This window comes from Apus apus, chromosome 1, assembly GCF_020740795.1.
Source record: "Apus apus isolate bApuApu2 chromosome 1, bApuApu2.pri.cur, whole genome shotgun sequence".
NCBI lineage: Eukaryota > Metazoa > Chordata > Aves > Apodiformes > Apodidae > Apus > Apus apus.
Window position 1 is genome coordinate 152,107,462 of NC_067282.1, and position 15,520 is coordinate 152,122,981.

The following is a 15,520-nucleotide window of genomic DNA, read 5'->3' on the forward strand; positions in this document are numbered from 1 at the left end:
GGCAGAATTCAGGTGACCAAGTAGGGCAGCGTGTACATCAGGCACCCCTGATGAGTCGCCCAGCCAGCTGGCATGGCCATGGGCTGCCCCAAAGCACAGCTGGTGTGGGCAAGGCAAAGGGGAAAAAAACCACCAGGGCTGAGACAGAGAGTAAGAAATAAGAGAGTAAGAAGCTGAGCGTGGGCCCGTCGCTGGGGCTCGGCAGCAGCGTGTGCTTGTCCTGCCTTGTTACGTGTTTGCTGTAATAATATTTCCCCTTTAAGGCTGGACTGAAGTTATTTATACTTGTGGGTTGGTGACAGGAACACAGCGCGGAGCAGGAGCCCTGAACTGCTCTTACCTGATCTGCAGCAGAGAAGCGGACTGAGGAGGAAGGAAGCTCAGAAGAAGAGAGGGAGTGAGAGAAGGGAGTCCAAGGGAGGGGAAAGGAAAGCAGGCAGGGCATTCCCAGGGAGGGACAAGGGAGAGGACCTGCCAGAGAAACAGAAAAAGGGGGAAGGAGGAAGAAGAGTAAGGAAGGAGAGGTTCTTAGGGAAAAGCAAGGGGCAGAGCGACTCTGGGGAGCCGAGGGGCCACCAGCATCTGATGCCAGGTGTCACTGAGGGGTGCTGAGCAGGCACAGCCAAGCGGAGCAGCTCTTGTGATCTCCTCTCAGCTCTCAAGATGATGAAGAGGCAGTTTAATCGGATGCGGCAGCAGCTGTCCCATCCCAACAGCACCAGCCGGTAAGGACTTCTCTGCTACCTGTGCTGGAGGGCTGTGAGGGAGCAGGATGTGGGTCCCAGGGGGTTTGTGCTGGGACTGGACTGGCCTCCCAGGGCTGGTGGCAAGGGGAAAGGGTGGAAGGACCTGATTTTAGAGCATCTTGAGCATTAGCTAAGGGGCTGTTGCTCCCTGGTGCCTGTGGGGTGGCAGGAAGGCTGTGCTGCTGCTGCTCAGCAGGGAGATGGTCCTCAAGCCTGGCTACCTCTCCCAGTGCCCACAGATGATGCATCCACCTGGAAACAGGCCTTTCCTGAGCTTGAGTTCCCCAGGATGTGAGGACAATAGGAAGAGACCTTCCAGCCACATGCCCGTGGCTGTGCAGAGACTAGGAGGGTGTTAGGAGCTGGGTCCTGCTCTCCCTGCTGAGCCCAGGGTGCCCCATGGGAGCCAGATGCCCTGCATAGCTCTAGCTGGCCTGGCAGTGCAGGCATCCTGGGATGCCCTAAGAGGAGAGGACCAGAGATCCTCAGAGGACCCACGGAGGACTTACAGCTTCACACAAATCCTGCCAGCCCCATCCAGCCTCACTGCTTCCTTATTTTTCCCTTTGGCTTCCCAAAGCTCTCCCCTTGCAAAACTCAGAACTGAAATTACAGTGCTGGGCCCTCTGTTCCCAGGACCCCCAGTCCCTCTGTCCTACAGCCACCTCCACAGATTCCCCAGCACTGGGAGTCTGAGCGGGACCAACCGTGTCTCTTGGACCACTGAGGTCCTTCTGCCAGCCCAGCAGACAAACTGCAGGGAAGCAGCTCCTACATCATGGTGGCCTCTTCCTCTTAGTGCATTCCCCAGAGGAGAGCATGACCCCTTTCCCAACCCTCCTTCCTCAAGGTGTCTCATCTCCATGTTACGTGCACATCCCTTTTGTTTAATACTGGGTGGGCAGGAGGTCTCTTGGGTGAAGCCCAAGAGCAAACTCTTCACCCGCTGCAGAGCCTCTCTTCCTCAGGCCACAATCTCACATGACTTTGCGTGCCTTCAACCGAGCCGCCCCCATTTCCTGCAGCTCCACAGCCTCGTCCTGTGTTGGCTCTTGTGGGTGGTGAGAAGAGAGAAACACGAACTGGGGAAAAAGCAGCAGCAGCAAAGGGAAAGCAGATGGGGTTCCTGGGCCATAGCAATGGCAGTGGGCTGTGAAGCGAGGTTTCCTCTATGGGAGCCTTCAGGGAGGTTTGGTGATGATGGTGGCTGGTGGGGTTTGAAATTGGTTCTGAGCTCAATTTGCTGTAAACCACAAGTTTCCTTTGCCAGATTCGCTCCTAATGCCCGCTGCAAAACTGAGCAAAAGGCTAGTTTCATGTAGGCTTTTCTGGAAGGGCTAGTGCTGGTCTCAGTCCCCAGCTTGACCACAAAGATATCCTTGCACTGGCACCAGTGGCCCCACTGCTCATGGCTACCCTGGCCTGCAAAGATGCATGCTGGGCTCCAACAGCACTGCCCTGGGTTCACCTTCAAAGTAGAGGCAGATGGTCTGGGATAGAAGGTTTCACCAGCAAACATCCCACCCCTGCCATGGCCTTGCTAGGCACTCTGTCCCCAAAAAACAGCCCACATCTGGACATTTTGACTGTGGTGCTCTGAACTGGAAGCCCTGTCTGAAGAGGTGTCCACCAACCTGCAAGGCTGGCTGCCTTGCCTTCTTCCTGTTGTTCTTGTACCCCCTGGGCTCATTCTGTCCACAGTCTTGTGTACAATGGTCCAGGCCATAGCCAGTGTCTCCTGCTCCTGGGAGCTCAAAGAGAGACAGGTGGGATGCATAAGGACCTTCCTTCCTGAGGAGGTTGAGTCGTCACCCCCATCTCCTGATGGCTCTTTCTCTTTTCTCCACAGAGCCCAAGAAGCAACCGAGCTCCTGCCAGAAGATTTGCTGCAGGTGAGGTGTAGGTTGGGTGGGCAGGCGTGTGCCTGCTTGTGCTTGGGTGTGGGAACCTGCCCTGTTCCTGCCTGTGATTTCTCCTGCTGACACGTCCAAGTCACAGGGCTGGGATCTGCCTGTGTGCCAGAGGGTAACTCCAGGACCATGGCATTAAAGGATTGGCAGGCTCCTGCCATGGGAAAGGGCTTTCCCAGCTGCTCAGAGAGGGATGAATCCTGACCAGGAGCTGTGCTCCCTTTTTCGGGGGCCAGGGGTACTCTGGGATGCAGAGCTGGGTGGTGGGGTGACAGCCTCAGGCTTCCCCAGTGCCACCTTTCCACCCCAGATCGAGCAGAGGATCGAGCCAGCCAAGCGAGCAGCTCACAGCGTGTCCAAGAGGCTCCAAGCCTGCCTGCAGGGGCAGTGTGGTTCCGAGATGGACAAGCGAGTGGTGAGTGGAGTCCTTCCTCTGCAGCCCACGCTCGCCCCAGCTCTGTCTCCCAAAAGCAAAAGGGACAGGAGGCCCCTGCCTTGCAGGCTTTGCTGAGGGTGAGCCCAGCCCAGGTTCCATCCTCAGCAGTGGCCACCAGCAGATGGTGGTAGAGCAGAGCAGGACAACCCTCTCAATCATCACTAATTTGAGGCCTCCTGAGATGAAGACAGTGTCTTTGCAGTGAATAACCCTCCAAAGCCCTGTTGTCCATGTCCCCTCCTGAACCCCTGTGAAACTCTGGCACCCATCGTGCCCTGTGGTGAGGAGCACAACAGCACAGCCAGGCAGAGGTGCTACCACTTATTCCTCCTCCGTTTGAACCTGCCGCCCTCTTCCTGGCTGGTGCTCATCAGCCCTTGTCTAGGAAGAAAACAGTGGATGCCCCTGCACTTACCTTAGCCCCTCCCATGATTTGGTGAGCTCCTCTCTTCTTGGCAGCCTGACAAGCCCTAGCTTGACTTAATTATACTTGTTGATTAAACTGCTCCATACATTTGAAGATGTGGCAGGGCTGGGCTTAGTGAGGGCCAAATGTCATGGTCCTCCACAAGGCACTATTTTACAGAAGACTAGAGGGTTTCTAATGAGCTCTGGAGCCTCTGTGCCTCATTTAGCTAACTGGATCCTGGCTTTGGGTGAAGGGACATCCAGAGGACCCTTTCCCAGACCCCAGGGCCAACTGGGCTGTGAGGACCCAACACAGGCTTTGGTCACTTGCTCCCACACCATGCTGGCCTGCTTCACAGGGTGGGAGCTGCCACACACCAGCTCACCATCCCTTTCCCAAATCCTTGGCTTTGTGCAGAAGAAGATGCCCTTGATGGCTCTGTCCACAGCAATGGCTGAGAGCTTCAAGGAACTGGACACAGAATCTAGCCTCGGGTAAGTGCCAATGGAAGAAAGGGCCAGTGGTGACCCTGAAAGATGCCAGACTCAGGCAGAGCCTCTGTCTTGGCTCAGGGGCTCCCATGGCAAAGCTGAGCTGTCAAACTCTGTCCTCAGAGCAAACACTGGTGTTGCAGGAGAAGGAACAGCCAGCACCATCAGCCTCTAATTGCAGAGAGGGCCAGGGGCTCACTCAGGGTCCCACATGGGTATTGGTATGGTGGGGGGGTGTTGGGTCATAGGGTGACATGGCTCCAGCCCGCAGTCATTTCATCTCTGTCCCACACACAGGAAAGCCCTGGAGATGGCCTGCTGCATACAGAGCTCACTGGCCAAAATCCTGGCCGAGTTTGAAATCACCCTGGAGCACGATGTCCTGCAGCCACTCAACAAGCTCAGCGAAGTAGCTCTGGCCACCTTCCCAGCTCCACTCTCCCATCCCACCTCCCCTTCCCAGGTTCCCAAGCCTCTGCAACTCCCTCTGGCCCCTCTCTCCCACAGGAAGAGCTTCCCATCGTCCTGAAGCGTAAGAAGACCCTCCAGAAGTTGATCTCTGACTGGAACACCATCAAGAGCCGGTAAAGGGCACACTCCAGCCTGGGGGAGAGGGGGCGGGCAGAACACATGGGGCATAGTCCCCAGGCAGGCTGAGGGAGAGGGGAAGATGACTGCCCTGGGGAGCAAGTTTCCCCAGGCTGGAGGTGAAGTCAAAGAGGCAGCAGCTCTTTGGACACTCCCAGCCAGCCCCTCTCTGCAGGCACATGCCGCTCTGGGCTGAGCCACTGGCTCTGTGGCACGGGAGGGAAGGGCAGGGCCGTGTCCGAAGGCAGCAAAGTGCCCTGGTGCTGCTCGGTGCTGCTGAGATCGCCCTGCTCGGACTTCTGCAGGGTAGTCCATGCTGTGCCAGGTTTCTCTGGGAGAGCAGGGTAGCCGTGGGTCGCTGGTGCCTCGTTCCCACACTGCCCTCCCTTTGGCTGCTGGGTGGAGAGGAGGAAACACCTCAGGAACAGGGCTTGGGAAGGGTCCTGCAGCCATGCTGAGTGCTCCCCATCCTCATCAGGTCACACCTCTTGGTGCAGCAGCATCTTCCTCTTGGGGAGGGAAATGAGAGGTGCTGGCCTAGGAAAGCAGGAAAGCCACCACAGGGCAGTCCTGTGACTTGCAACCATAGCTGAGGTTGACCGCCCTCACAGTCCCCATACCCCTTCTGCACACTCATCCCATCCTGTGTCCCCAGCACTGAGGCTTTGGGTGTGCCTCTTCTCTTCCACTCCAAAGGCTGAACCAAGCTGCCAAGAGCACCAGTAATAGTTCTGGTCCTGGCGCTGGCCCTGGGGCATCTTCTGCTGCCAACAAACTGGAGATCTTGAAGGAAGAGGAGGAGGAGGTGAAGAGGAAGGTGGAGCAGTGCAAGGTGAGAATATCACTCACTCTCCCCCATGGGGCACCTCCAGGGCTGGAGACGTGGTCCTCTCCAGTGGCTCCATCCAAGATGGCCCCATGCCAAGACAAAAGCAGCCAGCTGGCATGTCCTGCCCTCTGTAAGCAAACCAGTCGCTCGAGGAGCAGCAATAGGGAGATGCCCCAAGCTCCAGGGGCTTCAGAAGGGAGCTTATGGGGTCCCCTAGGGCTGGGAGCCAGCCAAGCACGGATCTGTGCTGGGTAGCAGGAGACTTTCACATCAGCTTCCTCAATGCCTGCCCTCTTTCTCTGAAACAAGCACATCCCAAGGGCATGCTGGAACTAGAGGTGCAGGGACCTCTTGTCCCTGAGCCTCTAGTGCCAGGATCCTGATCATCGGGCAGGTCACTGATGGTACCCAAATACAAGTGATGGGGGCAAGGAGGAATCCCCTCATGGTCCCAGCCTGCCTCCCAACCACACCCTGGAGACTCTGTCTGGGCGACTCACAGCCCAGACAGGAGGCTTTGTGAAGACATCCCCTCTGCCTTGGGTACTAGGGAGAAGGTGGAAGGTTGCTGATCTCTGTGTCTCCCTTCCCAGGATGAGTACATGGCTGACCTCTACCACTTCTCTACCAAAGAGGACAGCTACGCCAGCTACTTCATCAGAGTAAGTCTTCTTGCATGTCTCCTCATCATGTGAACATCTGGGGTATGTTTGAGCCCAGCCTCATATCCACCTGTATCAAGCCCTCCAGCCAGGGCAGGGGACAGCCCCAGGCACCAGTAGATGCCCAAAGCTGGCCTTGCTCCATGTGCTGTGGCTGCGTGTCACCAACTGCAAACAGAGTGGCTTGTCCTGATGACCCCCTATCTCCAATTTGCCCTCCACCCCTCAGAATAACCACATTCCCACAAACTCCAGGGGGGGTTCCCCTTTCAGCTCCCCTTTCTCCCTGCCTCCACGTGGGTACCGTGTCCTGGGGACGAGGGTCTCTCTAAGAGGGGCCAATGCTGAACTGAGCACTATTGGTGTGTTCCCCACCCGGCAGCTGCTGGAAATCCAAGCCCAGTACCACCGGCAGTCCCTGGGATCACTGGACTCAGCTCTGGCAGAGCTGAAGGAATGCCACAGCCAGACAGGTACTTGCCAGCTCTCCATGCAGCCTGGGGAGAGCCACAGCTGAGCACAGGGAACGCAAGCACAGCTGGTCAGGCTGAGAAAGGCAAGTTCTCCCCACTCTGTGCTGCACATCAGGCTGGTGGGATGGGGACAGCAGCATGAGGCAGGCTGGGGATGCTGCCTGCTCAGCCCCAACTAGGAGAGAGGTGTTGGTATGGCTAGATACCAGATGGGCCTGGTGACCACTGTCCCTCCCGACATCCACCTCCCTCTTCCAGAGCCCTCCTTCACCCCAGCAGTGGGGTACTATGGCGTGCCCCTAGAAACACACCTCAAGAGCTTGGGAAGGGAGATTGCGCTGCCCATCGAAGCCTGTGTCATGATGCTGTTGGCCTCTGGCATGAGGGAGGAGGTAGGCAGTGCTCCTCACCCCCCCTGCCCTGCTCCCCCGCCCCAGAATGTAGCCCCTCGCATCCCTTCCTTCTTTGCTCTATCCCCAGGGACTCTTCCGGCTGGCAGCGGGTGCCTCAGTGCTGAGGAAGTTAAAGAGCAGCTTGGCCAGCGGCTCCAACGCCCTAGAGGAGTTTTACTCAGACCCCCACGCTGTGGCTGGTGGGTGCCAGCAAGGGGGGATGGTGGGACACAGCTGGGCCGTCCCTACCATCCCCCAGCTGCCATCACCCCCACCACTCCCCCTCCCCTCCCAGGTGCGCTGAAATCCTACCTGCGGGAGCTGCCCCAGCCTTTGATGACCTTTGAGCTCTATAACGAGTGGGTGAAAGTGGCCAGGTGGGTCTGGGCATTAGGGCGGGAAAGTCTGGTGGAGCACCAAGGAGCTACCCCACCACCCTCCCTCCATCTCTCCCAGCACTGGGAGCAAGGCTGCTTGGCCTCATTTGCCACATGGGGAGACAAGAATGCAGCACCTGGTCTGTTCCATGCTCAGCAGAAATCCAGATGCCACAAAATTCCATAGAACAGCAATAAAAAACACGGCAGGGTGAGGGGGGGAAGGCTGCAGCCTTTCTTATTGCAAGAAGAGCTTAGTCTATGAAGAGCTGCTTGGCCTCAATGGCATGAGCCCCATCTCACTGGGCCACCAGCTGAGACTGGCCCCTTGCTTTTGGGTTGAAAGGCGTGGTTGAGGAGGCTCATCAAAAACCCTGGGGAAAGGGGGACAGCACCTTTCTAAAGGGATGGGCTCAGTGCCATTAACCCCTGTAGTCACGGTGAAGCAGGGTTGTTCCTGGTGGCAAGGCAGTGCTCACCCCCCGGCCCACCCACCATCAAGTCCCTTTGAGCCTCTGGGGTGCACTTTTATCAACGCCTGGCTCAGCTGCCCAGAAAAGGCAGCAGCAGGGCATCTCCATCCCCGCACGGGGCTGCTGCCACTGGCCTTCCTCCCTTGCACGCCATGTCCCCCTCTGCTGCAGGGGACGGGCTGAGCTCTCCACTCCTCCCTCTTCTCTCTCACAGCCTGAAGGACGCTGATGGCCGCGTGCGAAGCCTGCAGGACACCTGCAGCCGCCTGCCCCGCGAGAGCTACAACAATCTCAGGTGTTTTGCAGGGATGGGTTTTTTCAGCCCCAAGCAATGACCAGGGCAGCCATTCCCTCCCCAAATCCGTATTTACTGCCCCTTGCCTTCCTTTTATCCCACAGGTATCTGATCAAGTTTTTAGCCAAGCTGGCCGAACACCAGGAGTTGAATAAAATGACCCCCAGCAACATCGCCATCGTGCTGGGCCCCAACCTGCTGTGGACGCAGCAGAGCAATGAGTAAGGCCTGGATCAGAGGGGTGGGAAGCAGCTCTGGGCAAGTACTGACACCATGGGAAAGGCTGGTCCTGCAGCCTTCATGCTGGTCTAAAGCACCCGCACCTCTTCCATCCTCAAGTCCCATTCCCTGTCCACACAATCCCCAGGAGCACGTCCCGTCGCCAAACACGTGTCTGCTTAGCCACTCTGCAAAGCAGCAGAGGAAGAGGCTGAGACCCAGAGCACTTGTGACATGGATAGCGTCCAACACCTAACTAGTGTTTCCAGGACAGGGAAAAAGACCCACCTGCCACACTACCACCCTGCTCAGTTGGGCTGTCTCTCCTTTGGGCTCTACCCCCTCAGCAATGAACAGCAAAAGGGTTAAAGCCCCCCAGACCCTCTTCTGATGCCTCCCCACCCCTGTCTCTCAGAGACCCTGTGCAACTGGACTTGGCCTCGGTCTCCTCCATCCAGGTGGTGGGTGTGGTGGAAGCCCTCATCCAGAACGCGGACACCCTTTTCCCTGGAGGTAGGGCCAGGGCCTTGCTTGGGGAATGCAACAGAGAGTGAAGGGGGAAGGGACATTTCTCCATCCCCAGGAGGAGAGAAGCTGGGGGCTGCTCTGGCTCCCTGCTGTGGGGTCACTGGGGGAAGCTCTGCAAGGAGAGTGCTTCCTTGCGGAGTCTCCTCCCTGCTCTTCACCCAGAGGTAGATTTCAACGTCTCGGGCATATTCACTCCTCCCGTAAACATCAGACTTGGTGAAGCTGCCCCAAAGAAAGAGCTGTGCCCCAATTCCCCTCTGGCTGGCACCCCTGCTCTCCAGGATGGAGAGACGTAAGTCTGGCAGGATCTGGGGGATCTGGCTGTCCCAGCACTCCCTAAGCCCTCCCTTCATCCCGTCCCACCCCATGGGCCATATCCTTGCCTCGTGGCCTGCCATGCCCAACCATAGCCTGCCTTGTGCCTTTCTCTGCACAGCACCTCGAGGGACCCCGAGGCCAGGTCCCCGCCAGCATCCCCTGCGGTGACCAGATCATCTCCAGAAGCCACAGGGCCAGCAGCTCTGCAGATGACCGATGACACCGCCCGCAAAGGTTAGGGTGCCTCATACAGCACGATGCTTGAGAGATGACACTTCCCAGGAGAGTACTGGGGATGTCCCTGCCACCAAATGACTGGAAGGGCCTCTAGCTGGGGCAGCGTGGCCAGGATGTGGCACCTCATGGCCTGCTCTGTCCGCATCCAGGGTGGGACTGCAGGGGGGGATGTGGCCAGTCCCTCCAGCATGGGATGGACACTCCCCATAAAGAGGTGTCAAAGCTCAGGGAAGAGAGTGGCAAAAGCTCTCAAAACCCATTGTGTGCTTGGGCCTCCCGAGTGCAGAAGCCAGACAAGAGGCAGCTTGTCCGCCAATCTGCCTGCAGCCCCCTGCCTCACCCAGGGCCAGCACCGCGGCCACCTCTGCCCTGGGAAGAGACCCCAGCAGAAGGGACCCCAGCAGAAGGGACCCCAGCCCACCTCCGCTTTCTCTCCAGGCAAGCGCCCGGCTCCAGCCCGCCCCGTGATGCCGCCGCCGCCGCCCGTGGCCCAGCCCCGCAGCCCCGCTCCCGCCCCCGCAGCCCCCGAGCACGCAGCCAGCCCCAAAGCCCGGCCACGACGCCTGGCGGGGGCGCCCAGCCGAGCCCCTCCCGTCCCGCCGCCGCTCCCGCCGCAGCCGTCCCGCCGCCGCAGCCGGGACACCCCGCCGCCCCCCGGGACACCCGCCGGCGAGGCCGAGACAGCCGCGGGGCAGCCGCCGCCGGAGCGGGGACGAAGCCCGCCGGCCACGTCGCCGCCAGCAGCGCAGCCCGCGGAGGACTGAGCAGGGTGCGGGGCACGGGGGTCACCACGGGGCTGGGAGACGGGAGCGCAGCGCTCCGCGGGACCTGCGGAAATGCCGGGGTGGCCTGAGAGGACAGAGCGTCCCTCCAGCTCCTCCTCGGCTCACGGCAGGTGGGACCCTCTGCCCGCCGTTCCCTGCTCTCCCGTCCCCACGGAGCCTTCCACCCCACGCCTGCACGCTCCTGCCGGCGAGCCACGCTGGGCTTCAGGCCCTGCCAGCCCCGCGGGACCCAGCCCTGGGCCGGGGTCCCCCAGCTGCGGGTGAAGCCACCTCCACGGGTGCTCGGGGAGCAGGAGGGGCTGCCAGGAGCAGCTCCCGGGCACCGCCGGCCGCTTCTTCGGGCCATCGCAGGCAGGCTGGCCCCGCGGGGCCAGTTGTGGGCACGCAGCTGTGCTCCCAGCCCCTTCCCGCCCCGCTCTGCCTTAAAACGTGCTGCCTCGAGAACTAGACCGATATGTACAAATATATATATATATATATATATATATATACTTGGCAAAGAAATTATCTAGAGAGCTGGCGCCACGGCTGCAGGCAAGGTGCGAGCGGGAGGCACTCGGCAGCTCCGGTGCTGGGAGGCGGCAAGTGGCGGGACGGCGGAGAGGCGGGGCTGAGCGGCGGCGCGGGAGGGGCGGGGCGGCGGAGAGGCGGGGCTGAGCGGCGGCGCGGGAGGGGCGGGGCGGCGGAGAGGCGGGGCTGAGCGGCAGCGCGGGAGGGGCAGCCCGCAGCCCCGGCCGGCGCGGAGGCGGCTCCGCGGGGTGACGGCGGCTCCCCCCCCGCCCCCCCGCCGGCCAGCAGGGGGCGCCCCGCCGCAGCGCGCTCTCCCTCGGGGGAGGCGGCGGCCGGGGGAGAGGCGGGGACCGGTGGGTTCATCCAATCAGCGAGCGGGCTCTGGCTGCGTCCCGCCCCCTCCCCGCCTCCTCCGCAGCCGACAGGCCGGCGCGGCTGTCACTCTGCCGGCCGCCCGGCCCCGCCCCCTCCCCTCGCCGCTGATCGGCCGGCGCGGCTGCCGCTCCGGGCTGTGCCCGCCTCCCCGGGGCCGGGGCCGGGGCCGGGGCCGGGGCGCGGCGGGGCGGCATGGCGGGCTGCCGGCGGCTGAGCGGCGCGGCGCTGCGGGAGGTGCTGGGCCCGGCGCAGGGGTTGCTCTTCGACTGCGACGGCGTGCTGTGGGCGGGCGAGCGCGCCGTCCCCGGCGCCCCCGAGCTGCTGGAGCGGCTGCGGCGCAGCGGCAAGGCCGCTCTCTTCGTCAGCAACAACAGCCGCCGCTCGGTGGCCGAGCTGGAGCGGCGCTTCAGCCGCCTGGGCTTCCGCGGCGTCCGCGCCGAGCAGGTCTTCAGCTCCGCGCTCTGCTCCGCGCTTTTCCTCCGCCAGCGCCTCCTGGGCGGCGGCGGGAGCGGGAGCGGGGCCGGGCGCGTCTTCGTGCTGGGCGGCGAGGGGCTGCGCGGCGAGGTGCGCGACGCCGGGCTGCGCCTGGCGGGGGAGGGCGAGCCGCTGCCCGGCGCCGCCGAGCCCGTGCGCGCCGTCCTGGTGGGCTACGACGACCAGTTCACCTTCGCCAAGCTGGCGCAGGCCTGCGGCTACCTGCGCGACCCGCAGTGCCTCCTGGTGGCCACCGACCCCGACCCCTGGCACCCGCTCAGCGACGGGCAGCGGACCCCCGGTGAGCCCCCCTGCCCCGGGGGTGCGGCGGGGCGGGTGGTGGGGCCGGCTTCCGCGCTGAGTTCTCCGTCCCGACCCTGGGCGAGGAGTTCCCCAGAGCACGGGAAGGGACAGGGCTGCCGTCCTGCCTCCCTCCCGGAGCCGTGCTGCCGGCGCCCGGCTCGCTCAGGCCCTGGCGGGGCTGGGGGGCACGGAGCTGGCTGCAGCCGGTGTCCCGTCACCCCGCAGCGAGTGTGGTTTTCCTCTCCTCCCTCCCCCTCCAGGGACCGGCAGCCTCACGGCCGCGGTGGAGACGGCGTCGGGCCGCAAGGCGCTGGTGGTGGGCAAGCCGAACACCTACATGTTCGACTGCATCGTGGAGCGTTTCGGCGTCGACCCGTCCCGCACCCTGATGGTGGGAGACCGTCTGGAGACAGATATCCTCTTCGGCAAGAACTGCGGCCTCTCCACCATCCTCACTCTGACGGGCGTCTCCCGCCTGGAAGAGGCGCAGGCCTACATGGCCAGCGACAGCCCCGCCGCCAAGGATCTGGTGCCCAATTACTATGTGGACAGCATTGCAGACTTGATACCAGGCCTGGATGAGTAGCAGTCCGTACACGTGAGGGTGGAGGGGTTGGATTCCCCACCCCAGATCTCCATCTGTTCCCATTTCTCTCTCACTGCCCTGTTCCCTCAATTACCGGTTTCTTCACATTCCATCGCCCTTCTTTGGGGGCAAAATGATGGGGGGGTTTGGCCGGAGGGGGCAGGATTCAAGTTGTCTCCTTTTTGCTGAGAGCTATCCGTGGTGGACAGTCCTCTTCCCTCATGCCAGCTGCCAGCATCTCTGGGAGAGAGCTGGAGGCCTTGAGGCTGACAGGGGGGTCAAATCATGTGTCTATGTGGCCTCTCCCCCTGCAGGGGTTAGGGACTGGCTGTCTTACTATTATTTTTCTCTTAGATAACCAGTGGCGGCCTTTTACTGCTGTCCCATCACTCGTGACTCAGGATTTCTGCGTCCCTGCAGTCCTTGTGGTAACCCCCTCCTTGCCAGGAGACCAGCTGGTGGTGTCACCCACGCACACCGGTCTCCACTGGTGCCAGGGCACGTGGAAGGAGCGTGCCAGAGTGATGAATGAGAGCATCACTGCCTCCCACAAGTGAGAGGGAGCATCTCCTCATCTCTTATCTCCCCTGTTCCTTAGAGATGTTCCCCCCTACCACCCCCTGCCCCGACTCAGTTAATAACTGTGCCAGTGTCCACCTGAAGGACTAGAGAGAGAGAAGAAACTGGTCTGAGGGGGTTTTTTTGGTGCCAAACAGAGAAGCTGTGACTGCGCACAGTGGCTCTGCGGTTGTACCTTGCTTTCAAGCACCCTTTGGGAAGGGGCTTGTGAAGGAGACAAGGCTCCTAGACCATGACAGCACAGCAGTAGTGAACTGTACGACTCTCCCCAGTTCCCCCTCCTCAGTGGGTTTTGCCATAGTATGGTGAGAGAAAAGGGCTGATGGGGTTCTGTGCTCCAGCTGCTGGTGTGCTGGTGAGGTGTTGGTGGTATTGTCACTGCTGTGAATGTGTCGCAGCCCTCAGAATCATTCCTTGCTGCTTTGTCTTAATACGTTGGTTTGTTGTTTTTTTTTTAATTTCTTGATCTTATTTATTGAACTTATTTATTGTTCAAATACTGTATTATTTGTATAAATTATGCTGACTGGTTGCGCCAAGGGGACAGGGGGGCAGTGCCTTTGGGCCTCCCTTGCTGTCCATGTCCCACGTTGTTGTTCTTACACTCGCCATGTCTCTATATAATAAAGTGTGAGCATAGGCTGGAAATGGGCTCCTCCGTTTTGTTTTGGTTTGTTGGGGTTTTTTTGCCTGCGGTCCCATCAAGTTGAGAATGGCCTGGGTATCTTTGAGGGCCTCGAAGGAGGAGATGAGATGACCTTTCTTCACTCAAGGGGGTGCTGCTGGATAAGCAAGAGGAGTGGATGGTGTCTGCATGGTGCTGTTTGCTGCTGTCTCTTACTGGGGTCTCGGGACTGGAGTTGAGGTGGCCAGTGGGGCTGTGATGTGGGGTGCTTTGAGTGAAGGGGGAGGTGGATGTCACCCTACCCCTGGAGGTGACATTCACCAGCACATAGCTTGCCATGCCTGTGTCCTCTCCCTCAGTCTGGCTGAGCTCCCAGGCAGGAGGGGGAAAACAGACTGGGTAAGAAGAGTGTTTGAAATCACTTGAATGTACTTTGCCTCCCTTCCACACATAGGAGCCAAATCCTCCCGTGTCTGTCAGACCCCTTTAACAGCTGTTGGTGGTAACCAAGCGTCACATCTCGTGCTTGAGAGATCAGCTGTTCAGCTGAACAACCAGCCTCAGTGTAAGTTACTGCTGTGTCAGCTCATGTGGCAGAGCTAGATGGAACTTACTGGCCCTAGGATGGTTCCAGGTACTGTGTCTTTTGTTTGGGTTTTTTTTCCCCCCTCCAAAACAACTTAGGAAACAGCTCTCCAAAATTAAAAACAAAACAAAAAAACCCCACAAAACATCCAAAAAAAGTTATCTGAAGACTTCCTGTCATCTTAATTGGTCCTGTTTTTACATGTTCATCTCTTCATTTTTTCTGTCCTGTCTCCAGTGGTTAGACAACCAGAGGACTGGTATTCCCTTCATGAGCACCTGACCAGCACTCGCATCATCAAGCAGAGCAAAATCAAGACCTAATGTGTCTGCTAACTCCAGCTGCCTAAATAGAGATACCCAGACCCTGATTTATTTTCCAGAGCTCTCAAGTTCTTCTACTAGGCTGAAACTCAGAGTCTTGCTGTCATGACTTGCACCCACAGCTGGGAATGGTCAGCGTGGCTGCAAGTTGCAGAGGCTGAGTTGGTTACCTGTGTATGGAGGAGGAGATGGTGCACAGCAAGAGCACCTCCAGCAGTTGCCCCCTTCTTTTTCTAGGGTGCTCTGAGGTTGAGTCCTTCTCGTGCTCTCTGCCTCATTCACTCTGTTTTTTCCAGCTCTCCCAGGCAGCAAACAGGAGGTTGGAGGTTGTGGTCTTGTAGGCTGGCACGTCAGGAAACAGAAGGGAATCTAGTAGCTACCTGGATTGTATCAGCCTGCTTTTGGGCCCTCTCCAAAGAGACTTCGGAGTTCGTCCTTTGGATTCTGAATAGTGAGCCTGCAGAGTAGGTTTTCTTTTTCAGGTGGCTGCTGCTGAAAACAGCTTAGCAGAAATGATGATTGACCTCTGTCCCTTAGGGCCATGGAGCTACTTCTGGTCTGGTGCACCTCTCCCTGAGGGCTTTGCTATGAAGCAAAGGGAGCAGAAAGGGAATAGGCTCTAGCCAGCCTTCCCTTGGTTCTTCATATAGCTGAGGGCACCAGGCAGAGGTGACCTCCATCCTGTAAATGCTGCTTCTCCCCTGTGATGGAAGCAGAGGGGTAAGTGCTGCCTCTGGCCACAGGGCTTCTCTTGCTTTGAACGGGGACGAAAGGATCACTCTAGGGATCCTTCAGGTCTGCCAGGCTTTGCCTTTGTGCAGCTTCCCTCATAATGAAGGTGCCAGCAAATCTTACTGGAAAAACTAGACTGGAAGGGTCCCTGAGGGATGGTGAGTTCTCCATCCAAGCTCTTCAAACATCAGTTCCACTGCTGGTACTAAGGAGTCTGTGATCCTCATGGGAATCAAGGTCTTGGCCTGGGGTGGGTCTG

The 15,520-nt window shown here is 59.5% G+C and overlaps 2 protein-coding genes across 2 annotated transcripts; both read left to right on the plus strand.

Moving 5' to 3' along the window:
- The first annotated feature begins 448 nt into the window (after positions 1–448).
- Positions 449–10,584, plus strand: SH3BP1 (SH3 domain binding protein 1). Its single transcript, XM_051626503.1, has 18 exons — positions 449–725; positions 2,596–2,638; positions 2,967–3,071; positions 3,919–3,995; positions 4,290–4,401; positions 4,500–4,576; positions 5,277–5,412; positions 6,003–6,071; positions 6,454–6,544; positions 6,803–6,936; positions 7,025–7,136; positions 7,232–7,313; positions 8,001–8,081; positions 8,186–8,302; positions 8,716–8,813; positions 8,991–9,120; positions 9,265–9,380; positions 9,822–10,584. Exons 1-18 carry the CDS (start codon positions 664–666, stop codon positions 10,145–10,147), a joined length of 1,968 nt encoding a protein of 655 aa, XP_051482463.1. The 5' UTR covers positions 449–663; the 3' UTR covers positions 10,148–10,584.
- Positions 10,585–11,215: 631 nt separating this feature from the next.
- PDXP (pyridoxal phosphatase) lies at positions 11,216–13,643 on the plus strand. Its single transcript, XM_051608164.1, has 2 exons — positions 11,216–11,828; positions 12,091–13,643. The coding sequence occupies exons 1-2, from the start codon at positions 11,246–11,248 to the stop codon at positions 12,414–12,416; spliced, it is 909 nt and encodes a 302-aa protein (XP_051464124.1). The 5' UTR covers positions 11,216–11,245; the 3' UTR covers positions 12,417–13,643.
- The last annotated feature ends 1,877 nt before the right edge of the window (positions 13,644–15,520 follow it).

Bases quoted from the DNA above. Each gene is read 5' to 3' on its own strand.
- PDXP (XM_051608164.1), top strand. From the start codon at position 11,246: ATGGCGGGCTGCCGGCGGCTGAGCGGCGCGGCGCTGCGGGAGGTGCTG. The intron at 11,829-12,090 runs GTGAGCCCCCCT...CTCCCCCTCCAG, and splicing joins CGACGGGCAGCGGACCCCCG to GGACCGGCAGCCTCACGGCC.
- SH3BP1 (XM_051626503.1), top strand. From the start codon at position 664: ATGATGAAGAGGCAGTTTAATCGGATGCGGCAGCAGCTGTCCCATCCC. The intron at 726-2,595 runs GTAAGGACTTCT...TTTTCTCCACAG, and splicing joins CATCCCAACAGCACCAGCCG to AGCCCAAGAAGCAACCGAGC. The intron at 7,314-8,000 runs GTGGGTCTGGGC...TCTCTCTCACAG, and splicing joins GAGTGGGTGAAAGTGGCCAG to CCTGAAGGACGCTGATGGCC.